At 39.3% G+C, this 26332-nt stretch overlaps 2 protein-coding genes across 6 annotated transcripts in view; one reads left to right on the top strand and one right to left on the bottom strand.

The window, feature by feature from the left end:
• Positions 1-10572, top strand: part of TOPBP1 (topoisomerase (DNA) II binding protein 1) — a 25913-nt gene extending 15341 nt beyond the window's left edge. Inside the window, exons 19-27 of one of the 3 annotated variants that reach the window (XM_017734530.1) lie at positions 465-657; positions 1470-1690; positions 2771-2934; positions 3875-3989; positions 4550-4740; positions 5609-5749; positions 6693-6782; positions 7235-7396; positions 7751-10572. In XM_017734530.1, coding sequence (XP_017590019.1) covers positions 465-657; positions 1470-1690; positions 2771-2934; positions 3875-3989; positions 4550-4740; positions 5609-5749; positions 6693-6782; positions 7235-7396; positions 7751-7894 — 1421 coding nt within the window. In that variant the 3' untranslated portion in view covers positions 7895-10572. Of the gene's footprint in view, positions 1-464; positions 658-1469; positions 1691-2770; positions 2935-3874; positions 3990-4504; positions 4741-5608; positions 5750-6692; positions 6783-7234; positions 7397-7750 lie in introns of those variants that run through there. The other 2 variants (XM_017734531.1, XM_017734532.1) reach the window with 2 other exon arrangements.
• Positions 9996-25199, bottom strand: CDV3 (CDV3 homolog). Of its 3 annotated transcripts, none has more exons than XM_017734533.1 (4): positions 24124-25199; positions 21790-21935; positions 20561-20723; positions 9996-12710 (listed from the first exon to the last, which is right to left on the bottom strand). In XM_017734533.1, exons 1-4 carry the CDS (start codon positions 24366-24368, stop codon positions 12686-12688), a joined length of 579 nt encoding a protein of 192 aa, XP_017590022.1. In that variant the 5' UTR covers positions 24369-25199; the 3' UTR covers positions 9996-12685. The 3 variants fall into 3 exon arrangements, with proteins under 3 accessions (XP_017590022.1, XP_008632124.2, XP_008632125.2); XM_008633902.2 differs by lacking the exon at positions 9996-12710 and adding an exon at positions 13845-19530 and having other exon boundaries at positions 24124-25177; XM_008633903.2 differs by lacking the exon at positions 9996-12710 and adding an exon at positions 13845-19098 and having other exon boundaries at positions 24124-24554.
• Positions 25200-26332: the final 1133 nt, after the last annotated feature.

Raw genomic sequence — 26332 nt, forward strand, 5'->3', positions numbered from 1 at the left:
TGCTGGATGCCAGGAAAGGGTTTTCCTCTCTATTTTAAAGATCTTGACAGCCCACAAGAAAATCATGATCATTCACTGGAGGATACTTAATTGCCATTTCTTTGTTTTTAAAACACTGAAGTTTGTCCTTAATGTGACAGATTGTTGTTTTGGAGTATAAGTTATGTAAATAAATGTGTTATGGAAGAGTTGTGGATCTAAGTTAGATTGTGTGAGGAAATTCAGAAGTGAGCCAAATGGAGATTTCTCCTTGTGTCTAAAAATAGGTGACTTGGGGCATATATAGTTTTCCTAGACACTCTTACCCAAGTACTTTTTCTCTTTTTAATGTATAGTCTTTGTCCTGGTGGAGGAGGGAGGTTGACTGGAATTTCAGTTTTCACTGAAACAGTGAGCAGTTGTTCACTTTTCACTTGTTACAGTATGAGAGTTGTGATATTATAAGTTTTGTTTCTTCTCTTAAGTTTTAACCCAAGCACTAGAAATGAGGGAGGATTTCCAAAGGCAGCTGCAGGAGCTCATGTCTGCCACATCACTAGTGAAACCACAAGGGCAAAGAGGATCCCTTTCCAGGAGCAGCTTTGATGGTTCTCCAGCCACTCCTGATAGCGCACGCTCTGTGCGAAATGGCCGCAGCAGGGTCTTGGAAGCTCTAAGGTATCGATTTGTATTTAAATGTATCTTGTTTTGTCCTTGCGTGCATTTAGACATTCATTGAAACATGAATAGGTCTCCAGGGTTTTCAGATGTGTTGTCTGTTTCTACTGATGTGCTTAAGTTGCTTCTTTTGCAATTCAGAATCTTTAACTGGATGTGCTATGTAAAGTCAGAGTGTTGTCTTAGTCCATAGTGGGTATCTTTTGTTTTTTTTAAAAAAAACAAATTAGTATGATTGGTTTTAATGTTTGGTTTTTGAACTGGCTTATTTTCTGTCTCTTCAGATTCCTTCATGTTCTTACAGATTTTGAAGAAAGTATTTATGAATGCTTACATAGGTCATAAAGAAGTAGTAGGTATTACTGCAAAGCACCTCTGTGAATGTTTCTTCTCTTTTATTTTTCTTTTCTCTTCAAATGGAGAATAGGATTTGATCTCCATCAACACTGATGTGCAGTAAGAAAGTAATGGAACCCTTGCAAAAATTATTCATTTAGCTTGGTGCTTATTTGCAAATAAATAGGCTTAATAAAGAGTAAGGTACTCTGATTTTGTAATAACTTATTAATATGCATATAATAAAAATATCTGGTATTTTGAGTGCCTTTTTTCAGATATGCTGACACTTAGATTCATAAAGCCAGGATGCTAGAATAGCTTTTATACTGAAGTTTTCCCCTTTCCCAGACATAGTTTCTAATAATGAGGTCACTTGGGTGCTGCAGTTGATGTGATAATTAACACATTGCCTTCTGGAATGGAAGTCTTCTGTGAAATGAGTATGTAAGGTATCTGTGGTTTTTTCCCCTTAGGCAATCCCGCCAGGCACTGGCAGATATAAACACAGAGCCATCCCAGAGTGAGCAGATCATTTGGGATGATCCTACTGCGAGGGAAGAGAGAGCAAGACTTGTCAGCAACCTTCAGTGGCCTAATAGTCCTTCTCAGTACCTTGAGCAAGGTCAGAGTAACACCAATAAGAACATGGATGAGTCTGTCCTCAAAGGATCTGTACCTGATGCAGAGATGACAGGTATAGGTAAAATTAGAAATGCAATATCCTTGTTCCATTTGGTCTTTGGGGTTTTTAAAATAGAGTAGCATTTGAGTTTTACCAACAAAAAAAGTGAGCATTGTTGGCATTTCTCAAATGCCAAAAATACAATTTCACGTCTTTGAGCTCCATTATGTGTTGCTGTTTTTTAAAGAGAAGCTTTCCCATCCATTTGTGGTCACACACCAAGGCGGTTCTGGTCTCAAAATAGACTGCTGTGGTTCCAAAAAAACCGCAACAACTTGACAGACTTCATAAAATTTTCCAAGTTGTTTTGATTTTTTTGGTGTTTTGAACCACAGCTGGTTTCCAGGTAACACCTCAGGTAAGTATAGTGGAATTCAAATGGGAATACAAAAGCAGCTGCAGGAGTTCACGTCTGCCACATCTTTTCCATTGTAGTGGAAATATTTATAGGTGAAGAATTGGGGTACAAGATTAAGTCATGGACCCAAAAAACCAAGATGTGTCAAGTTGCTGATGGACATGCTGGGGTTAGGATTCAGTGAAGGTATTTTATTTATGTTCCCTGTTTTTCTTGAAGTCTAAAGTCTATTGCTACAGCTAAGGAAGCAACATACCTTTTCTGCCAAAATCAGATGTTTTTTCATCTGTTTTTTTTTCTTTCTGTTCTGAGATAGCTGAATCCTTTATTTCTTTATTCTGCTGCCACCAACTCTTTCCTCAATCTACTTGTAGAGTTTCTGTGGCAGCAGTCTTCCTGAAAACGGACCTTGTCCTGGAGGAGGTTGAAGAAAATTAGATAAATTATTTCAATTAATTTTTGGTTCAACCAAATCAGTGCAGTTTAGCCAAAGAAATCAGGTCATGTGAGGTTTTTTTTTTTTAAGCAAGGCATTCAGGGACATGATTGCAGTATTGCTGTTGGTGGTTTGTGGTATAAGGAAGAGCATCTTTATGAAAGGCAGGTGAAATATAACTGTACATGTTGTAGCAGCATGTGGGGGGGGGTTTTATTTATTTTTATTTTATCTTTTACCTCATACACAATTATATTCTGCCAAAGACAAGTCATGCAACAACACTTTACTTTCACAGCTGTTCCTGAGGCTGGGGATGGAGATGTGATTGAAGGTCTAAAGAATCCCATATGTAGATCTCCTGAAACACCAATTAAAGATAACTTGATCCCCACTCCACAGGCCCCCAGCATTGCTTTCCCCCTGGCTAACCCTCCTGTGGCACCAGAGCCCAAAGAAAAGGTTTGTCAAATGAAATAGTATTTATGATGATTTGTGTTCTGAGAGATGAAGTAATACTTCAAGAAATCTTGAATTTGATGGTTAATATAAAATATGAAGATCTGCATTTAAAATTTTGAGGTGGATTACTTTTGTGGAGTTCTAGTCTCTTTTTTCTATTATTTTCAATATTCCCCCTTCCTTTGAGATTTTGAACAAATAGTATTTGCTAAAAAAATAAAGCTTGTTTATTTAGACAAATAAAGCTTTTTGTCCTGTTAGTGCTGGAATGCTATGGCAGGCTTTGGAGTGAAAAGTTACTATGTGTATTACTTGGAACTCCTCCAGCCATGTTAGGATGTTGGAAAAAAAGTTAGGCCTTTGTTTCTTTGGTGGTATCTGGAATTTTATGTTTAGGTACAAATGGGAAATTATTCTTCTGCCAAAACCTGCTTTAAAATTCAGTTTTATTGTGAACTTGGAAAGGGAAAGGAAAATGAGCTTATAGTCTTGCCTGCAGTGTGTCACTTGATGCTCAGACTTTTAGCAGTTCTGTGTCTTCAGAGGCATAATGTGTCATGTAAGTGGAAAGGCCCTCAAATAGTACAGAATTCCGACTTGATAGAAAGTGAGTGAATGAGGCAGTGTGATAGATCAATGCTGATTTCTTCATGTGTTCAACCTGGCATTCTGTGGATGTGAATGAAGGATTAGTTGTTATGACAGATTAGTTCAGCTGTGCCCCGAAGAAAAGGGGAACCAAGAGGATGTTCAAGCAGGAGCCTAAGGATAATTTGATAAGATTCAAGCTTTTTGTCACGTGACTGACAGGTTTGGTTCTGCTTTTCCCAGCTAAAAGAAAACTTAATGTTTAAATAACCCAGAATATTTGGCAGAGAAATAGTCAGCTGTCAACCTAATTGTTCTGTCATATTTTCAAAATCTGTTACTGTATTTCTAGGTTGTTACAGAAGATAAGAAGGCTGATGAAGAAACAGAAAAACTCCGTAAATTTCAGCTGTCTTCTCTTAATCCTCAAGAAAGATTTGATTACTGCCACCTGATTGAGGAATTAGGTACCAGATATTTGTGAAATACAAAGAATTGTTTATGTCTGTGTGTGTCTGCTCAGCTGTGGCTTGTTGGGGAAAAGAAAGTGCTTCTGTTAGTGACTCCTCAGATTTGAGGTCTCAAATGTATGGCTTTCTGTGCTTGTGAGCAATTCTTTGGATGTATTATTATTATTATGTGAGTGATCAGCTTTGCCATAAAACAGCCATGGTTTTGTCTTCTGATAGTTTTCTTTCATCTGTCTTCACAACAGCCTCATTCTTCACTGTTGGGAGTGCCCAGGATGGGCTGTCTTCTGGTGTCTCTCGTTCCTGTCTGTGTTGCAGTGGTACTTTACAAAGCCACTCTTTCCTGGCTGCTTCTCCCTCCCTAGCAGCTTCTGTCCATGTCATTTCAATGATAATACTCTCAATGTAAATTTGAGTTTTCATCTCGTCTTTTCAATGAGTTTTCATTTCACTTATTCATCATTAAGTGATTCAAATAATTCTCACTTTGAGTTGATCCTTTCTGTGTACAGCATGATACTGAGATAATTGGAATCAAATTCATTCCTCAATTCAAGGTGGAATAGTACTTGAGAAACAGTACTTTGATCCGGGTTGCACACACATTGTTGTGGGACATCCTCTTCGGAATGAAAAATTCTTGGCTTCGATGGCAGCTGGAAAGTGGGTGCTTCATCGTTCCTACCTGGAGGCATGTAGAGGAGCTGGCTGCTTTGTTCAGGCATGTGACCCTATCACTAGGACATTAGTAGGTTTTACAGTTTTGCATTTATTTTTGTTTTGCACTACTAGGAAAAGACAACTTCTCAAAACCAATTGCTAGTTTAGGGTGCCCAACCCATGGGAGTTTCAGAATCCAAAATCTGAGACGTTTTTGGCCAGCTTTGTCTGAAAACTAGTCCTAGACCAAACTCCTGATGTAAGATAAATGAAAATACCTACGCTTTTTATAATAGCTTCTTAAAATTGAGTCTTTGAATACCTTTTGGTAAATTCTCACCGGTATCAGCAAATTTACATGGCTCTTGTTAAACCAGGAATAAAATCTTGATCCTTTCAATAAATAAACATATATTATTTTTAAATAACTTGATTCTATAACCATGTACATAAGTGTTTTTGAACTCTGCCTCTTCTGATGCCTTCCTAACTGTTAATTTTGCAGTTCTCCTGGGTCAGGCAGTTCTTTTACATTGACCAGGCTAACTTTAAAATAATGCCTGTAGACTGCTTCATATCCTTTTGTATTAAAACCAACTTTCATTGTTTTGGAAGACACTGCAGAAATATAATCAGTGGTGTCCAGTGTAGTGAGTTGCTTTGTCCTGCTGTTGACTTCTATGGTACATGTAACTGCAAGAGGAATCAAGTTGTGTACATGACTTGATGTCACAGAAAACATGAGTTAATTTAGATATGCATGTGCAATTAAGAGCCATATCTCAAATTTTACCTACAGCTGTTTTGGCTAGATAAAATCCATATATATAGCTAGGGTGAGATGGGGTTTTTTTCAGGGTTTTATGTTTTCTATGTGGTGTGGGTTTTTAAAATCTATTTTCCTGCTGGTAAAGTTGGCAGGACTGCTTTGTAATTCAAGTTTATGGCTGTTTCAGGAAGAAGACTATGAGTGGGGAAGTAACTCTATACTTAATGTTTTGTCTGGAATCAATGTAAACCAGAAGAAACTAGCACTGGCAGCCATGAGGTGGAGGAAAAGAATTCAAAAAGGGAGTCAAGAAACTGGTATTGTTGAGGTATATAGATACTCCTGTAATGTAAGCTGTACAATGTGGGTGAACAGGACAGAGACTGTCACCAAGAAACTAAAAACTTAACTGTCAATGGAAGGTAACCTGTCTTGTTATCAAGAACAAAATGTCTTGGCTTGATATATTCTAGTTAAGTAATTTTGTTTTTTAAAAAACTTTCTGTGCTGGTACATTAAAGTCTTAGTCTCTTCTGAACCAGTGTTCATGTTTTGCAAAGCTAGAATTTGGCTACTTATGTATGTAAATGTCCCTCAGCCAGGAAGATGATGTTTATGTTTCAGAGCTCTGACTGGAGAGCCAACCTAACTCAGCTCCGCTAGGAAACCAAAACTGGTTACTGGTTTCATAGTCTTTCAGTGAGATTTTTGGAAGCGAGACTTGAACTCTCCAAAGCCTTTCAACTCCTCTCTCAAATCAGGCACTGCAGCTGAGGATTCATTGAAAGGTGTTATTTCAATTATGTCCGGGAAAATGTGTGTTTTACAGTAACCTTTTTAAAAGGAATGCCTGTAACAAATCCTCCCCGCCCTTTGCCTATGTGGAAACCACACTTGAGTGTTTGTAGGAGGCAACCAGTTGGCCCTCGGTGCTGTTACTGTAACTAAGTGCAGGGTGGGGGAACAGAGGAAAATGTTTCCAAGTAACTGGGGTTCTTTTAATATATGATTTCTCTCAGCGTCTGGTGTTCTGGAAAGCATACTCTCTGCTAAGGGTCTTTCCTTAGAAGGGGCTGGGTGGCAAGCTGCTGACTGTGGCCCAATAGTATGTTCTGTGGAAATTTTTTCTGGCATGTACACTTAAAGGCAAACCTAGGTAATTGCAAGTCTTCATCTGATAGATATTCTCAAAAGGGGTAAATTATAGATCCATTAAGTGTTTGTACTTTTTCAGTACCAGTGTACTTTTGACTAAATTGTCTTTTATCTAGGGAGCTTTCAGTGGTTGGAAAGTAATCCTGAACGTTGATCAAACCAAGGAAGCGGGATTCAGGCGCCTTCTTCAGTCAGGAGGAGCAAAAGTATGTAGTTGTTTGAAAAAAATAATTAAATACATAGTTGTTGGTTTAATTTTTTTTTTCTCTCTGTCTAACTCTGTGCTGGGCATTTTTCATGTGAGTAAAAGGTCTTAATGAACAAAATTGCTTACACAGGGTAGCTGAGAAATGGTCAAAGGGTGGGAGGAAAAAGCTTTGTCATCTTCACTTTGCAAGTGGTCAGGCAGAGCAGCTTCTCTGAGGTTACCCAAGTCAGTAGTGCTGGTGGGAACTGAGGATAGAATTTCTGTGCCCTGCTGTGATGAGAAGGATCACCCCTCTGGACAGGTATGTGATGGTACAGAATGTAGCTGTAAATGGTATTTGGTTTCCCACTGGTTTCTGTTAATTTGTTGAGTGAAATTAAAGGTCATGAACTTCATTTGTCTTGGGGAAGAAACACAACTAAACTTTCGTGGGTCATGTTTTGTCTGCAGGTGTTTTCTGGCCATTCTGTGTCTCTCTTTAAAGAGGCGACTCACCTCTTTGCTGACTTCAGTAAGCTGAAGCCAGACGACTCCAGGGTTAACGTGGCAGAGGCGGCAGCCCAGGGAGTGAACTGCCTCAAACCGGAGTACATCGCTGACTACCTCATCCAGGTGGGCATGCCCGAGGGATCCCCGCCTGCCACACAGCCCCAGCCCCCTGCAGGGGACTGCTGCTCTACCAGTCACAGGCCTGCTTTGCCAGGAATTGTGGCCACAAGGTGCCTATGCTGAGGGCTTGGATCTGTGGCCTCAAATTTATGCTCTAACAAGACTTGTTCTGCTGCTGGCAGTGGAATCTGTTGGAGGGTAGGGAGCTGCTTGCAAAACACATTCAAAATGTAGGTGTGTAATGTTTGTTTTGTTATTTTCAGTTTTAGACAACTAATGAGCTGTTTCTGTTCTCTCAGAAGCTGCTCTTCTTGCTAAGCTTGTGCTTCTGCTTCTTTTTTTCTTCCCCTACTGAAGGATCCCCCTCCCCCTATGGAGTCTTACCACCTGCCAGAAGCCGAGTCTTACCTTCAGAATAACTCAGATCTTGGAACTGGATTATCCCAGAAAAGAAAAGCACTGGGAGAAATGAGCAGAGTCAAGCGATCCAGAATACACTAAGCATATTCTCTGTTCTTAATTTGTACATTTTTAAATTCATATTTATATTTTTTCATTCTTGCCTAAAAAAATTAAAAGCTTTGAGTTTCACCTCTAACTTGTCCTGAGATTAAAATAAATTTGCAGTAATACTTACAGGAAAGATTGCTTTGGTTACCAGTAGCATCTAAAAATATGGCAAGAATTCATCCAAAAAATACTTTAATGTGTCCAAACTATCCCACTAGTGATTTTGTCTGTGGACACAGTTGTATAATAATAGTTAAAAAATAATTTGTAAAACACTTATCACATCTTTTATCTGTGTTTTGGGGAAAATACCAGTTGATGAGAATTCCATTGCATCTCCCATGTAGTAATGGGCTTAGATTTTTACATTAATTTTTCATCTTTTGGTATTTTCTATTGGAAGGGAAGAGGGAAACCAGACAAAAAGAACTGGCTTGTAAATTTTTGTACTACTAGAGAGTGTAATAAATTTTCTATAGATCACAGGTGCTGTTGCTGCCATCCTGAGTGCTAATGAATTTGCTCTGCAACTGTAGAAACAATTCTGTTACTCAGGAGTGAAGTTTGTCTTGACCATGTTCCCTGTTTGACTCTGTTACAGGAACCAGAGCCAGACAAAGACTTCAGTTTCTGGCAGCTGGAAATGTTCTTAGTCAGACAACCACAGTATTTGACAAAGTGTTTGACCTTTTCAGTAACAGTGGGGTCTGGGTCTGTGTTTACTGAACTTCGTGTATGTGAGTGCACTGTCATAGTCTGGGCAAAAGTGTGCTCGTGGAACTTGAAGAGCTGTATTTAAGCAGCTGGAATTACTACAGCCTGTTTGAACAGAAAAGCACAGCATTCAGTTGCACAGGACCAGTGGAGTTGTCTGGAAAAATTCATGTAACATTGAAGTCTATTTAATTTACCTCTTTTTTTGTTTTGAAGGCAAGGGTGTATTCTACATTTATTTTCTAGCTGCTGAATACTGTTGTCTAGAAGGAGTTTGCATCAGTATTTGTTGCAGATCCAAGACTGAGCCACAAGCATCTAAGCCCTGTGCAACCTGGAGAATCACTCTGGGCTGGGCAGAACTAACCCTTTGCTGCTTGGGGAAGAGACAAGGCAGCTGAGCTGTGGGTCTCCAGGTGAGAGAGAACAGGAAAGCACCTTGTCTTTATGTGCAAGGCTGTACTTTGTGCTTCTGCTTCCTACTTTACTGCAGTGGATCTTTTGTCAGAGAGCTCTGCAACCTGCTGTCAGAATGACCTGAAGGAATTGTCAGGAAGGATTGCAAATGAATGTGAGGGATTTGATTCTTTTAAAGAAGTGAAATATGTCCCCCTATCACTGGGGGCTGGGCTGTGACAAGACTGCTATGTTGAGCTGCAGTGACTACAGTCTTATCACCTGCTTTGGTTTTTTTTGTTCATGACCACTTGATGCTTTTTGGTATTTGTGGACATCAAACACCTCCAACTTGTTCCAAATCCTCATACTGAAAATAATGCTGCTGTTAATGCTTTACATCACATTTTGAATTAACTTTAACCTTGAATTAACTGTTGGTTTCACTGTTCTACCTCTGAAGTGCTGTTTTGCATTGCAGGCATTTGAAATAGGTGTGAACATTACCAGGCAAGACCTAAGGTTCCTGTGACTTTTTCTTCCCCGTCCCCAGAAGGGTGGAAGGGTGTTGTTGCTATTCTCACTTTAGATAAAAACCCACTCCCTGATCCACTTAACATAAGCTTTAAAAGAAGTCTTGGAGCCACACAGTTCCTGCAGCTGCTGTGAATCCTGAGGCAGCGCAGAATGGGGAGCAGCTAAAATCAGGCACATACCAACATGCAGGGAAACCAGTAACCTGGGATCTGAGTACTACATATTCTCCAGTGTGCACTGCCCTGGTGGACACTGGTTTAAAGGCAGAGGGGAGGCAGGACAGTGAGGGGGTGCTGGGGAAACAGGAGCAAAAAGCAGCCAGAGCCAGCTCCTCTTCTGTGCTGGGCCTCAAACACTGCCCTGCCATCCAGCACACTGCTGTCCATATGCCACACATGGGGGGAACACAACACAAGCAAGACAAACTTGGGAAATGTAAATTCAGTTGGTGCTGTTAAGATAAATTTATTTTCTTCAGCTTTCTTCACAGGAAACATCACGAAAGTGCTTTACAGAGTTTGAATACCATTACTCTACCGTGGGACAAAAGGACAACAGATGTGTGCAGTCCACAGTTAGAAGTTGTCATATGCGGCAGCCATGATAGGTAAACCAGGGTAAAAAAAACCCCCTATTGACAGAAATATATATAGTTCAGGTTTTGAACTTAAGCTATGATATAAACATAATTGTATAAATATACAGGCACCATTAGGTTCCTGTGTTAACTGTGGGGGCCACACAGGGATTCTCAGAAACAGATCAGATTGAACTCTACTTTGTTGAAACAGCTTCTGCTGTGCTCCATAGGCTCCCAGCCAAACCATTTTCCCAGACAGACAGTATCATTCTTTCTTTTGCACTACACTGAGCACACAATTATCTTCATTTCTTCACATTAAGTCTGAAGCTGAGACATTCTGGTACATTGTTGAAAACAAATTCAGTTTGGTGGTTTTTTTCTTTCCTTTTCACTTACAGAGAGATCCTCTTACAATTCTTCCCTCAGTAATCTCTTCATTTAAAAAAAAAAAAAAAAAAAGCTTTAGGCTAGATCCTGCTGTCCAGGTAAGACAGTTTTGTTTAAGCTAGAACGTTACCAGTCATGCAACCCTACTCCTTCCCATAGCTGAGCTGTGTTGTACTGTGAACAGTGCTACTGCCTCCCTTTTGCTGTATTTAGTGGGAATTAGGCTCCCATGTAGCCTCTGAGGCTCTAGGTTTCAGTTCTTCAAGAAGACTGCACTTACTTGCTAGGCAATTTTGCAGTGTTTGTGATATTACAGCCCTGACAAAAAACAGTGCAGCATCATCAAGACTCAGGAGTTCTTGCCTGCTGCTTTCTAAGTGGTGAATAATTCAGGCACCTGACTAAGAAATCCTTGGCATGGTAATAATGTAGATGAACAGAAGGAAGAATACTCTAGGGCAAAGAGAGGTCAAAGCAAGAGAATTTTGCTGAGCTTTGAGTTCCAGGGGAAAAAATGAGCAGAGCCCATTACCCCACTGTCATGCCAGTTTCCAAAGCCACTTTGCCTTTTACCCAATTCCGAGTAGAGACACAGTGCACGGTCACAGAACTTGGCAGCGCTGAAGGTTACTGGGCAGTTAGTAAGTAACAATACAGAGCTACAGTGGCAAGACAGGGCTTTGGTGAGTGTAGCAGCAGAGATGAGTCTTCCAGTGGTGGGGGAGAGGGTATGAAGTATTACATTCTAACAACTCTCAGATTCATTGGCTTTGTTTTCCCCCCCACGTCCTCAAAAAGTAAAAAATTCCAACTCCCCTTGGCCAACTTAATCAATTCCCAGCAGCCACAACTGATTTTTGACAGAATACCACTGTAATAGAACACCTATCAGATACAGTTATTGGATGCAAAAGCCAAGGTACATTCTGCTCAACGAAGTGTCATCATTAGTACTGGAAGCAGCTGCTCTCTAGGATGCAGTACTCTGATAATTGAGGTAATGCAGCTCTCAAGGGCCAGGCTGTGCATCCTACCAGGCTTGAGTCTGCCCTTATGCCACATCCTTTGTATCTGTAAACATAACATGACTGGGAAATGCAGTCAGCACTTAAAGACAACATCATTTACAGCTGCTCTTTAAAGCACAAGCTGATGAGAATGAAGAGATGACACAAACCACAAAGACTAAGCCTGCCCTGCAGTGTTGCCTCATCTCAAATATTGTAATCCAGTTTCAATATCCAGTTAAATACTACTACAGGTATATTAGACCAAGCATGGCTGAATCCATGCTGGTCAGAGACTAAGTAATAGTAATGCATCTGCTTCATCTCTGGCACAAAGACAATAATCTGGAAATTTAAAACAAGTTTCTATGAGACTTGTTCACTGGCACTTGATTCTGGCTGTTACACCTAGACTTCAAGTGACATGATCTCAAATAACATTTTAATGAAACTGACCTTGTGTGGCAGAAAAAAACTCCATTGAAACCAGTGAAGTTAAGCTCTGGGAGCCCAGACATATATTTTGCCTTTTTCTCAATAAATTTGTTCTCTTGTATCAGCCAGTTTTTATGGTTTGAATCATTTTGCTATGGTTGTACGTACTCTGAAAGATACAGAATAAGTGGTTTGTTCTAATTTAAAAAAGGAAGCTTATGACAATATTTTAACTAACAGTTTTCTGTAGGCAAGTTACTTGCAATAAAGCAGACAGATGTAATGACTTCGTTGCTGTTACTGAGCTAGAATGGAAATTCAGTACAGAAGATAAGAGACATGAAAAGGAACAGAAAACATCAGACTGAGTAAAATTTAGTAAGCGCTTGCCATGCTACTCACTGACCAGAAGAGTGAATTATATACATGAAACTGAAGACTTCAGTACATCAAATGGCAAAAGCCAATCCCCATGGAAGTTATTAGGTTGATGGTGATTGCCACGATACTCTAATTGACTCTGTAAACTTAGCAAATCAGGGGCAGGTGAGTTGTCAACAGAAAAAACCAAGGCAATAAATACTGGAAAGGTTTTAAACCATTCATACATGCTCTGGTAGTAGTTGTGACATGAGTCTGAATTAGTTGTGATCTTTCAAGGGGACGATCTAGGCATCACCATGGGCAGCTTGATGAAGACATCTGCTCACTGTGTAGTTGCAGTCAAGAAAGCGAGTAAGATGTTAGGCTGTATTAAAGACACAACAATATGGAAAAATATTACAGCATCTATTTCTCTTAGAGGTCCCCAATGAATATTTGCTGTTTCTTCAGCACCTTAAAAAAAGTGACATATTAGAGAAATACAGGCAGGAAAATAATAAGAGAATGGTAGAAGCAGCTCCTTGGAGCTGGAAAGACAGTAAGACTAAGGTAGTTTATTTGTTAAGAGGGGCATAGATGATAAACATCTTAAAAGTAATTCTCCTTCCCACCATATAACAAGATACATACTTTAAAGTCATTTTAAGCCACCTACAACATATGGACTTTAATATCACTCATTACCATCATCATCATAAGTATTCCAAAAAGCCCCATGTTATTCTTCAGTGCTTATGTGCTTATTCAGCTAGTTAAACATTTCCTCTGAAGCAACTGCTACAGTTTGCTGAAGCTTCACACTAATCATTTCTGACAGAGAACTGTCACTGCTGATGCACAGTAACAACTGTCTTAGAGGTGCTGCAATGATAAAAATGTCAGTAAGAGAAGATAACTGTTGGGCCTCATCTCTGTCCAGGACCCATCAGAACTCATTTGTCTGCATGCAGGCCACCATCGTGTTCTCTGTTTTTTTGAAGTCCCATTGTAAAAGCTGAGCAATGAACCTTGAAAGCACCAGCAAAAGCAGACAAAGGCATATTCGTTAGTTACTGCTTCATGTTACTCCAGCTGCAGTTAACAGATAAATCAGGAGGTAATAATAAATAGGGTAATCACCTCTGCTGTATCTGTATTCCTTCCTCTTACCTATCCCTTCTGCTTACCCCACTCAGCACAAGTTCTTGATAATTTCTTCTCTTTGTTATTTCATAAAAACCCCTCCATGGCCAACTATTTCCCTTTTGTTCATTCCCTTCCTCTACGGTTTGCCTTAATACCGGATTTTACAAGTTTTGAAGATTATTCTCTCTTCCCATTTGCCTTGTCGCTGCATGCCACTTCAGCTTAAATAAGGGAAAGAATAAAAAGCAGGAAGAAGGTGTTTACACACAGAGAGGAGAAGAATAATACATTCCTACAACAAATACCAGGAGTGAACATTTCTGGTTCACATGATTTGAACAAACTTTAAAACAGCCACATTATAGGAGATGGCTATCAACTGTGAGCAGGATTTTATTTCAGTCACGGGGTTTACAAAATATAGCAATATTGATTTTAATATGTTCCACATAAAAACAAAGAGCCTCATATTAATATGCCATTTAGGTTGCACAGATAATTGGAGAGAGGAAATACCAGTTAAGAGTGCTCAGCCTGAACTTTTTCCTTACCCATACATACTAAAATAAGTCTAATTACATAATACTTAAATAGGACGTATATTACATTCCATAGAAATAAGCCTTTGCCAAAATAGTATTAAAATACTACAATAAAAGCTAATATAAAGATCTTTTAATAAAGATTTTTAGTCCTCTGTAGAACCTTCCATCAGCCCCAGCCCTTGACAAAGAACAGCTTTGGCCTCACAACACCCCTGTGAGGTAGGTTGTTGGTTTTTTGGTACAGCTGGGGAAACTGAGGCAAAGTGAAACTAAATTACTTGAACATAGCAGCTCAGCAGAAAACCAAGGCCAAATCCCACTCTCTTGGTCCCATGCTTCCCCTGCTCTTGCTATGAAACAGGCTTGGCTTCTTTTCAGTGCACACAGTTGTTTTAGATGATATTTTCCAATCCAATATTCCAGACACACTACTTTTCCTGGTGACTCATTAATACTGTGATATGTCTTTAGTATTTGTATTCTGGCTAAGCGGAACTTCACTGAAGTGAACACTGAACTTCATTAACCTTGCTGCATCAACACATACTCTTAAGCAACTGAAAATAAACTCATGATGTATGTACCATTTAGAAGATACTTCACCAAAAAAAAGTCTTCACAGCTATTTGAAACAATGTCTCGGCCTTTTATCATGCAGAAGTGAAAAATAATTTTCTTAAATACACAAGTTACTTCCGAAGAGGATTGTTGAGCCATCTTGAAATTTGTCCTCAGTTCTCTCTTTAGGCAACAGGTCAGACAGCTTCATACCAATGCAAAATTCTACCTTCTCTCTGAACAGATTCTTCCAATTTGTTGAAAGGAAGAAATAAAATGGGCTGCCTTCCCCAAGTACTGAACTTTAAACAGTTTTGCTGATTTAAAGTCAGATGAATCTGTCACTTGTGCAAGCAGTACCTATACAGGCAGCACTTGTACTATCCAACATCTTACGCTCCACTCCCTGCCTCAGGCTACGCCCTTAATGTTATCATTTAGAAAACAGCCCTCGTAATCCCTCTCTTCTTATAGCACCTATGTTTTATTTGCATAATTTCCACTCTCCCTGATTTATTTATTTATTAATCTTCCTTCCTGCTCTATTTCACTTCAAACAGAACATGGTAGAACTACAGGTGATGCTTGAGGAGCCAAACTTTAGATACACAATATTTATGACTTAAGACTCCTCAGTTCTGTTTTCTGCTGTCATTTCTTCCTTCATCTGCTAGAGCTTGCAGGCTCTCATATTAACCTCAATACAGACAAGCTATCTTTTTAACTTTTCCCGCAGAGTTTATCTGCAAGTATGTCAGATTTCCTCCCCTCTGTACATACCTAATTTGTATATCCGAAGTTTAAGTACACTTATTATTTTCTTATACTGCCAAACAAAAGCCCCTATTTATCATTAAAAACAAGTTTTAACATTAAAAGCTGAAAACAGGGAGAGAAAATTTGGGAACTAAGTTACAGTCAGGCAACAAAACCTGGATTGTGGGTGTTCATAAAGATTTTATGGTACTCAAGGTGGTTTTGGTATAATTTAGTTACTTGGGCCACTGAGGTATAAATTTCTGACCACATCAATATTGGAAGGAATAACCTTACTACCTTGTAAGTAAGCAACCTTATTTAAGCACATGAAGCTGTATTAATCCCTGCTCCATTTTAGTTAGGGTATTTGACAGAAAACCACAAGCGACTTTAAAACTGCTCAACCAGGCAGAAATTAGAAAGGCAAAAACTACAACTATTGCAGAAGCTCAGATAAGCAAACTCCAAGATGTGCAGCCCAATCAAATTTATATTGTGTTTACTTGACCTGAACAGCACAGAGGTCTCAGCCATGGTGTGTTAAAAGTTTCCAAGAGCTGACGGATGCAGTCAAAGACCAAAAGCCCTATTCCCTGTGGTGTCAGGCCTCTAGCACAATTTGTACCATTAAAATTCATGTAAGTTACTGTGGACATGACTGCTAAAGCTAGCTACAAATACAAAACTGAAGTAGCAGGACACAGTCACTTTTAGTTGTCCATTCCTCTTCATTTGTGAATAAGATTAAACATGACACAGCTAAACTGGGAGAGATGGGGAGGGGCAAAACTAATCCTCTCCTACATTTATCATCAGCTCAATACAGATTCCAGATACCTACAGTAGACATTTGGGAAGTCCAACTTTATTGAAGTTACCTAGTTTTTAGAATTTTAACATCCTTAAATACAGACTGTATCATTGAGAAACAAATCCAAACTGTTCTTTTCCCAGTAAGCACTGGACATTTCAACGTTCTACCAGTAAGTTGGTACCTTCATGGCTCTGTTTTATTGTAAGCCAAAGAAATAAAAACCTTTAAACTGGGAATTAACAAGCAACCCACCATAAAAGCGTGTCACAGGCCAGGGAGTCCCTGAAGCAGCACACAACTGCATTAAACTGACTGGCATCAAGGACAACTGAAAACCCTTCATTTATGGAATACGCCTTCAAACAAGCATTTTGAAGGAATGAAAAGGACATTCTTAGCATGCCTCGAATGAATGCAACAACAAACCAGATAAAGTTGGACTTCAGAGTCTCCAAAGCATACCAAGCTTCCACAGAGGACTGACTTTCAAAATTTCAGGCATGCAAAACAATTACTTGGTACAAGGAAGATACTGACAACTGGCATTTTGATAGTTGCTGGCAGCTATATTTAACACAAGAAACACTTCTTTTAAAACAGTTTTAACATTCTATACTACAGAAATCTGCAGCACTTCCGTTTTTTTTTCCTTATGCCTCCAGAAAGAAACTGGAATGATATGCTTGAGAGAAGCCCCCAAAGGAACACCTTTAGTTATCAGTACCTGATGGGCTCCAGTGATAGCAGCCATCTAGAGGCTGGGTTTTTCTTCCCCATTCTTTAATTTAGCAGAGGTACTTTCAAGTGAAAAGCAAATCAAAGCTACATTCATACTCAACTCACCATCTCAAACCAGTCCTATATGGTGGGAGTAAGAAGACACTGTGCCAGATAGCACACTAAACTTCTATGTATAAATAAAAGTTTTATTAATATGCTCTGCTATAAGCTCTGAAATAGAGCCCACCTGGCCATAAGGACAACTGCCCACTCCATGGCCTATCCCTTAAGAAATCCAAATGCTCTGTATCCTCTGCTATTGTACAGTCATGAGCTCAAACTAAAATGTAAAGACTCACTAGACTCCAGAATCCATGTATATTTCCATTTTATTTGATTTGAAACTTTTACAGGGTTTTCTTGAACTGCCAGAATTCATGCCCAAAAACCTCAGATTAAAGGTGGTACAATGGACAGTCTCATCTACCCTTCATACAGGAGACTAAAACTATTCATGTGCATTAGTGATCTCAATCTCTTTAGAGCATCAGGAAAAGCATTTTAAGACTTCACATCTCTACCCCATCAAGTGACATGTCCATTTACCATGAATTCCACAAGAAATTGTGACAACAACATTTTTGCTGGCAACAATGGATTTTCAAGGAAGATACATGGCTCAGAGTCCAAGGTATTGGTATCAGTCTTTCAGCGGGGTTTTGTTTCCAAATGAAGTCTCCAACTTTAGGAACTTGAGCCCTCTCTTTAATAGCAGCTTCTAGCAGAATTTTTATAGACAGTTAACTCTGCAAGGGCAAGGCCAGTTTTAGTCTGTGCATGAAAGAACCAGGTGAAACCCCAGCCCCACTGAAGTCAACGGCAAAATCTGCATTGGCCTCAGAGAAGTAAATTTAAAGCAAGTCAGCAGTTAGTCAAAAGGAACCCAACTGGGTGACTCCTGAACTATCCTTATCTTCTGCACATACACAGTACTCCCACACACATAAGCAAGCTTTGTTTTGCTCCCTTGTTTTTCTTGCCATTGGCAACTCTTATGGATGTTGGGTCTATTTTTTGGCATTTACTCTGAGAAACCTCAACACTGGAGCACACCATTATTGTACTTCATTTTGCTTCTGGTGTAAAAATTCAGAGAAGAGAAAAACAGTTACAGCAGAACACTTCTGGTACTTGACAGGTTTGGTTCACTGAAACAGTTACAGGCAATGTCCTATATTCCTAGTGTACCAGTGCCATTTTGCCTACTTCCACTAAATTAAGTAACTTAACAAGTCACTGCTTTCCGTCATTACTAAACTTCCTGACTGTGAATAAACACCATTTATGAATTACACTTGGAGGATTGCTGCCTCAGAGAGCTGCATGCTTCACAGAAGTAGCCAAACAAATCAGGCTTACCAGCTTTAGTTCTCTCTCTGCATATTAAGTTATTCTGCTTATCAAGTAAGCATCACTCCTCAACAAACAAATAATTGTTTTTGATAGAAGATAGTTTTTATCTAGTACCCCTACTGCCACATGTCTCATTTTTAAAGGACAAATTCTGAAGACTGTAGTTGGGAGTCTGGATACCTCTGTGTCAAATCAAAACTCTAAGTCTTAGTGCTTTAGGGTGAGAAAGACAAACTTCATGACAAAAACCAAAATAAACCCTATTTCACTACAACATCTTATCATTGTTTAAATATACTGCAAATCGATATCAGAAACAAGGCAGGCATTTTTTTTTATGGGTAATAGAAAAAAAAAAAACTTAAACAGACAACTTTGAAAATGGCTAATGCAAACAAACTATTCAAACCCATCATTCCTGAAATCTGATACTTGAATGAGTTTTAATTTGTTTTGCAGTTACTTCCGTACAGCACTCTAGAAAGGTAAACAAACTACAGCTCTGTTGTACTTGGATAGTGTGAGTGGTATGGGATGCTCCAGAAGTCTCTAGTAGGCTATGGCTACACACGACAGGATTCCTCAGAAGGGGAACGAACAGGTTTGTCATTAAGGTCACTTAAATCTTTGTTATAGCAAATTGGAACCAAATGGCTGACTTCTGCAGGATTTCTGACAGGAATCCAGTAGAGCTGGTTTCAAGTTTCAGATGGCCACTAAAACAGCTGTAACCTTCTCTTCCAGAAGTTGTGATCCACATGGTGTCCACAATGAGTGCATCAAGTCTGAGGTAGTCAACCTTTACGAAGGCTCAGTATCTGAACATAAAAAGATTTTGAAATGACCACTGGCTGTAGGTATCTTTCTGAGCAATTAAAGAACACTGATGACTCTTGTTCAATCATTTACATTAATTTGCCCCATATCCAATGGAGAAGTTGCAACATATTACGCTTCCATAGTGCAGGAGAACCAATCACTTACGTCAAAGTAGTCTGCACTTGCTGCAGTAGATCCAGCAGAAATAAGGTGGCATGTTCATCATAGCTGTTAGCTGTAGTTTAGTTACCTTAGTAGAAGGGTTACCAAAAAAGCATTCCTTAATTGTACTGTGTGTGCGGCTCTACTGATCCCCAAGCACAGCATACTGGTTGTCTAGCTGAAGTTTAAGTGCCTGGTTTTTTGAGACCTCATCCCTACCTCTAGTTTTGTATTTTACTACTTCAAAGCTCTTCTCCATTTCTTTATCCCTATGGGAAAATAAATGTAATCAGTAAATATCTTATCACTAACTTGTGAATTGTGAATTTCTAGTCCATTTCCACCCCATCCCAACAAAAACATTATGAACACAGAACAAACACTAAGATTCAGAGTTTAACAGAATACCTAAACATTCCCAAGCAAATCTTTTAAAACCTTATCTCCAAAATAAGCTCATCACCCAGTACAGTTTAGATTAACAAAGTAAATTTAAGTGCATTTATGAAAAATAGGTTCTAGAGAGCAGAAGTCACTTTCTAGAATGTTCATTCAGAATTTCCTCTTGGTTCAATTTACACCATTCAAATCACAAAGCATCAATGACAGCCTGTCTCCTTTTCCACACCAAAAAATACCCGGAGGAAACAAAGCTTCTCCTAAGCTGTATTAAGCAGTAGCATAGCAGGCAGGAGAGAAAAATACCCCAATAAACAAAAAACACCCAAAATCCCCCAAGTGAATTATGTATTGGCCTAGTCATCTCTTCTACTGGGAATAAGGTTATAGAAAGATCAGTATTCAAAAATAGGGTGAGACTGAAGTCTTCAGCACCACATAATACGTAACACTTCAGCAAAATTGGGGGAGCTTGTCACTAAATCACAGCTCAGCCAGCCAGTGTATTGATCTGTATTTGCATTAAACCCCATTCCTCCAGTTAAAGCACCTTCACATCTCTAACAAGAAGCCACATGCTCAGGGCTTCCTACATCTGTCTGCTGAAGGAAGGAACACAGCCTCACTATGGCTAGTGTCTGAGGGAACCAGAGGCTGTCAATAGCAGAAATATTCAGGGAAATCCTTCAGCCATCAAAGATAACATAACCGGCAGTCTTGTTTGGCTATCTCACTGGGCTACATCCTATCAAAGTTATTTCACAGGAACAGAATTGGAAAATACATTTACTGCCTCTTAGTTATTTCTTTCCTCTATGGACTAGGAAGCACTAGGACAAAGCAAGGACATAGAGAAGGCAGCTGGAAATGTCTCTCGGGGAATCAGTGGAATGCACTTACTTTCGACTGTCTACGAGCTTGGCGGTGGACTGCAGTGATGGGAACTGAGTGTCACTGTAGATCTCTGGTGGTCCTTGCTGTGCTCTCCGTGGCCGCCCGCCCTCCCTGGCGCCGGGTGGCCGGTACACGCCACCAGTCTGCACTGGCTCTGGAGTTTCTGTAACTAGGTAAAAGAACAAGATTCACACGTGAGAACAAGTTTGCATTCATAGCTGAAAAAAACCCAAAACAACCAACACACAAACAAAACTCCACAAAGAAGAAAAATGAAAAGAATCTTAAAAGTATGTTTTTCCACCTTTTAAGCTTTGGAAGCAAGTATTTTAGACAAGGCAGGAAATCAGGTGTCACCTAACTTAACCTACACCCAGTCAAATTTAAACGTGGCTCCACTGTATTGCCTCATGAAGTTTAGGGAATCCAAACTACTAATGAGGACTTCATGTTTCTCATTTGCAATTTATTAGCAACAATTTAAAACACATTTAAAACAGATTTAAACACATAATTACATAGTTGCCAAATCTTATTTAAAACACCTCTCCAGATGCAGAGGGGACTGTCCAAATAGTTTGCATTTAAGGTAAAAATCTAACATGAAGTAACACTAATTAGCTTTACCTCCTTTACAAACAAGAAAGAGCACAGCAGGCTATTTTTCAATTAATTTCTCAGTGGAAAAGAATATTCTGAACTCAGAGGATGACTAAGTAAGTAGTTTATCTCCACTGATATTAATAAACTGTATTTAATAAAACAAAGTCCTATGCTAGTTAAAGAATCAATCTTGCAATGCCATGTTCTCAGTACTCTAGAACTGATTTGAAAACTGTGCTATTAATTGCCACAATAGATCAGATACTGGCTGAACATCCACTGAAGTGTTAAAGCAGCATTTTCAGATCAACAGAAATGCTTCCAACAGGTATTTTACAGACTGCAAAACAGAGGGATCTCCTGCAAAGACAGAATGCTTCCTCCCGTCCCTTTGACGTTGGAAATAAAAAAACCCTTCCACTTGTGTCTTAAAAGTATCTGACAGATATTTTAATTTCAATTCAGTTCCTCAGATCCTTTGACAGGGAGATTTCCTTGATGGCTAGCATGCCAAACAAGCCATTAGGTTCATCAGAGGGTGCCTGAACAGGAACTGTTCCTTGAGCTCTACTCACTGAGCAGCTTAATTCAACCTGATGTAACTGGAAAAAAACAAGTCTGAGTAAATTTACCAATTGGTTCAACAACAGGGGCTGGTGGAGGAGCTGACTTGTTCCAAGGACCAGACGATCTGTCTACACCACCACCACCACCACCAGTCTCTTCCCAACTGTCACCAGGTTCTTCTCTTTTTTCACTTTCATCATCTTCTTTTTCACTATAAGAGACAAATGATCAGCAGCACCTTACAAACAGAGGTTTAAGATTTGCCAGAGGTTACATAGTCCTCATAAGAAAAGACATCATGGCTGCTGTACTAAAGATACTAAATTAAACCAGACCACATTAGTTCTGTAATCACTGTGTACTAGCAATTCCAGCTGAACAATTTCTGGCATGCTGCTACATAACTTGGCAACTGAGAAGGAAAAAACTCTTAAAAGAATTTTTAAAAAAATTCAACTTGAACTAAGAGATCAAAGAAATTGGTATCTTATTTTGAATGTAAAGGCTTTTTTCTCTTAGTAAGAGAGTCATGCATTTGGAAGCGATTAGAAGATAAAGCAGGAAAGGTCTACAAGTCCAGCTTCCATAAAATACTTTAGTCAAGAGGAAGAAACAGAGGAGGAGTGTTGAAAGCAAGCAAGTCCTGAGCTCACTTTTCCTATAACCACAATCCCCTAAGAAGCACTATTATATGTATGGGTAATATACAATCCACAAACAAATTCAGATCTCTTTTTTTAAAGCAGGCAATCAAAAAAAAAAGCACAAGAGACAAAAATTTAATTTTTTCAAAGACAGACCAAATGCAAAAGCTTGGCTGTATTTTATTTAGACTATTTCATTTTGCATAGATGTAGTCAGACACCCAAAATAATTTGCTGGTAAAAGCTACTACAGAAAGCTGTGTGGTAGAATGGGACAGATGTGGAGGGTGACGCTGTTGAAAAGAATCAAGACACTGATCTCAACAGCAGCAAAGTGTGAATTCAGAAGTTCATAATACACCAAATCCTACTAATCATGACCTTTGTAAGCTTTCTCTGTAAGTAATGATCAGTGAACAGAAAAAAATGCCTTTAAATGCCCTTTCACTGTTCATCCAAACACAGTAACAATCATAGTAAGGTGGTCCAAGGGCCTAAACACATCACTACCTTATTTTAAATGACAGTCAGAAGCCATGTCTACAGACTTAACTACAATAGAGCAAGCACAGGGAGCATCCCATCCCCTCCAGACACTCTGTATCTTTGTTTCAGCAAAGAGATCTCCAGAGATGGATAATTTATAACCTCTAGTAGGCTTTTCTTCCATTTACTTCTCCACTCTTCCCTTGAATCCACTAATTGAATCGTTACAAAATCCTGTGGCAGAAACTTCCACATGCCTGAAAATCTGCCACAGCATGAAAAGTATCTGGAATGCTGGCCTTTGTCTGGAAAACCAAATTAGAGGCTTTTCAGTCAAAGAGTACCTGCAGTCAGGGAAGCTGCAGCCCACTGGTTGTCTAATCAGACATGTGATTATCCACTGTGACACTTCAATGCCATGGACAGCTTGTGGGACAAATTCATGCAAATAGCCTAAAAGGACTAGTTAACTAAAAGGAGTGGGGGGAATGCTGTGATCCAAAAAAGTAAATAATTCCAAAAATGTCAGACCTGCTCAAACAGTGAAGCAAGCATCTATTGTACTGGTTACAGGTAGGTTGATTTTAAGATTACATTATTTTAAACATCAATATCTGGACAATGAGAATTATCTGACATTCTCAGTCTACAAATGAGGTCACAAAAACCATTTTCTGACCCAACAAAACATTCTTCTTAACCAGGACAGACAACAGCAGACTTACTTTGCACCAGACCACAGGAAAAGTCTAATGAAAAAATGAACAAGGAATCATGAATTGGATTCATAAACACAATCCTGTGGGATCTTATCATGGGAGACTACTTTTACCAACTGTATTTTTGGTTTTTTGAAATACAAATGCAATGGTTCAGGAATTTGCTCCCCAACTGAAGATACTGAGTAGATTGAGTCAGATACCCTTACAGCAGTCAAATGATTCAGTGGGAATTACTGTCTGCACTCCTCTGAGAAATTCCTACTTGACTATCTTTATGGATGGGAACGTTAAGCATTTGTAATAAAAAGTCCTGAGTCCCAAGCAAAAAAGATAGATCTAGAGTAGGAATAGAGATTAAGAAAATAAAGACAACATTGGCAGAGACCAGTCAAACTTAAGTTACCCAGTAGCAAACTTGTCTACTATCAGAAACATATCAAACCTCTCTTTAACTGGACTCCACGGGAACAGCTCTGAAGAAAAAAACCATCCTTTCTAGATATCAGTAATGATTATACTAAAGAAAAAAAAGAAGAAAAGGTAGTACCTTATTTGCATGGACTGAACTCTAAGACCACTATAATCAATTTCTTCCTTTTGCTCAAACTCCTTCCAATCATCCTCTTCCTGTAAGAAGAGAGAAATATAAGGTGTCACCTTCTCTGCAACCAAAGTAGAAAAGAAGAACGTAACTAAGATAATACAAAAAAACCTGAGAGTGAAGGTACAGTTCCAGAAGAAACCAAACTGTGCTCCCCGCTGCCAAGAGGGGAAAGGATTGCATGCCCTCATCCCCTAACTTACTGTGTGTCACCTGGGATGCACCTGAGAGCTGACTTTAACTCACTAAAACAGCTAAGAAATGCCCCAGCAAAACGTCACTCAAGTGAAAGAAAGCCACATAATCTCAGCAAAACACATCAGGAAGTCAAGGAACAACATAATATATGGAACAGGACCGTGCAGTCATGACCAGGGCAATACAAGGGCAAGACCTCTCCCTGTCACTAACAGTAGGCTTTCATGACAGCTTGAATGCACACAAAACTTCAGATTTACTTTTCCATCACCTATTTCATGAGCCAAACAAAAAGAACATTTGGAATAGCTTACAGTGGATTTATGACAAAGATTAATAACGGTACATTTGACTTTTTCACATTCACAACCAAGTTTATAGTCTTGTTTCCTGAGCAGTGTTTTTATAACAGTAAAAAGGTCAGCTTCAAAACCACAGCAATCTTAGCACACAAAATATGTGTATCTTTCAAGAGAACTACTTTAGGGTTTTAAAATGGGAGTTTGTTTGGGGAAAGAGGGACTCTCCTAAGTGAAGGCAATTTTGTCCTACGGTGTCATCAGGAGATTCTGGGATTATTACGGTAGACCAAAAATGGACTAGAACAGATACACAGTCCTCCCATGTTCCCAGTCCCAGCTTTAAGACACACACAGCCTAATTAGTAGTTTACCTAATTCCTACACCCTACGTGAAATGCAGTTATATTACTCCAAATAGGAAGACCTTGTGAGCAAGGTCTGTCAAAGGCACAGACCCCTTTCCACTGAACAGCTGAGAATAAAGCTGCTTTTAGAGCCCTGTGCTGGGATCTTCTACACAGTCAATCTCTAAAAGAAAAACTCTGACCTGCTTTAGAGTAACAGCAGAAGCAGGAAGCGACCTCATGTTAACTGCACTGCCTGCTGAAGATTCAGTCTTCTGGAAGAGCAGGAGTCTACAGCTCTAAAATATTTTAGATTTCTTACATTCCCATCTCCATGGAAACATTACAGTTTCCAAGCTAATGTACCTTTCACATTTAGTGACTTTTGTTTCTAATCCAAGTACTAGCTTCAGTCAAAGCCAAATACTATTTTGCAAGCAAGTGAGCAGAAGAGCAGCTGAAAGATTACCACTGACCTTGATCTACTTAGAAAGCTACTGCATGTGTCAAACTCCCCAGGTTAAACAATAGGAATCAGCAGACTATTTCTTAAAATTCATTTTGAAATATACAGCATTAGAGCTCTTGTAACTGCTTCTGGTTTTAGTAATCCATCTAGCACAACGAGAAAATATCCTTAAATCACTGATCCTCTACATAAGCATGAAGGAAGTGAGGTATATAACTTCCAAAACCCCTTTCACAAGACATCTTTTTGTACTCTGAGAGTATAATATCATTGGGATAGATAAAGATTCGATTTGTACCAGAAAGACAGGGAACACATCCTCAGACTACTGTGTGCTGAAGCCTCCAAAGGAAAACAATACCAAGAGGCAAAAAAACCAAGCCAGAAATAAACAGATAAAAGGCACAAGTAATTTTTTACGTCCTATCCGTCCTGTCTACAGCAGACAAATATATAACAAAGGTACTGCACGTGTCAAGCTCCACAATTTAAAAAACATCAGGAAACGGCAGAGTATTTCTTAAAACGCCTTTTAAAATTCACAGCATTAAAGCTCTTATAACTACTTCTGATTTAAATTTCATTACTTCGGTGCTGATGTTGTGGACAGGGAGAAAAAGGGCGGAGGAAGAAACAGAGAGCTACCAACTCAACTAAGGACATTTAAGCTTCTCCTGCATGCTCATCGTTTCACTTTTATATGCTATCAAAAACAACAACAAAAAAAATTACTGGCAGCAAAACCCTTCCTGGTAACAAGGCACAGAGCTCAGAGGACTCTGGGGGAATCATATCGCCAAGGTCCACAGGCCACGCTGCACAGCTCCAGGTGGCACCCGACG

Source organism: Corvus brachyrhynchos, unplaced genomic scaffold (assembly GCF_000691975.1).
Source record: "Corvus brachyrhynchos isolate BGI_N302 unplaced genomic scaffold, ASM69197v1 scaffold94, whole genome shotgun sequence".
NCBI classification, from domain to species: Eukaryota; Metazoa; Chordata; class Aves; order Passeriformes; family Corvidae; genus Corvus; species Corvus brachyrhynchos.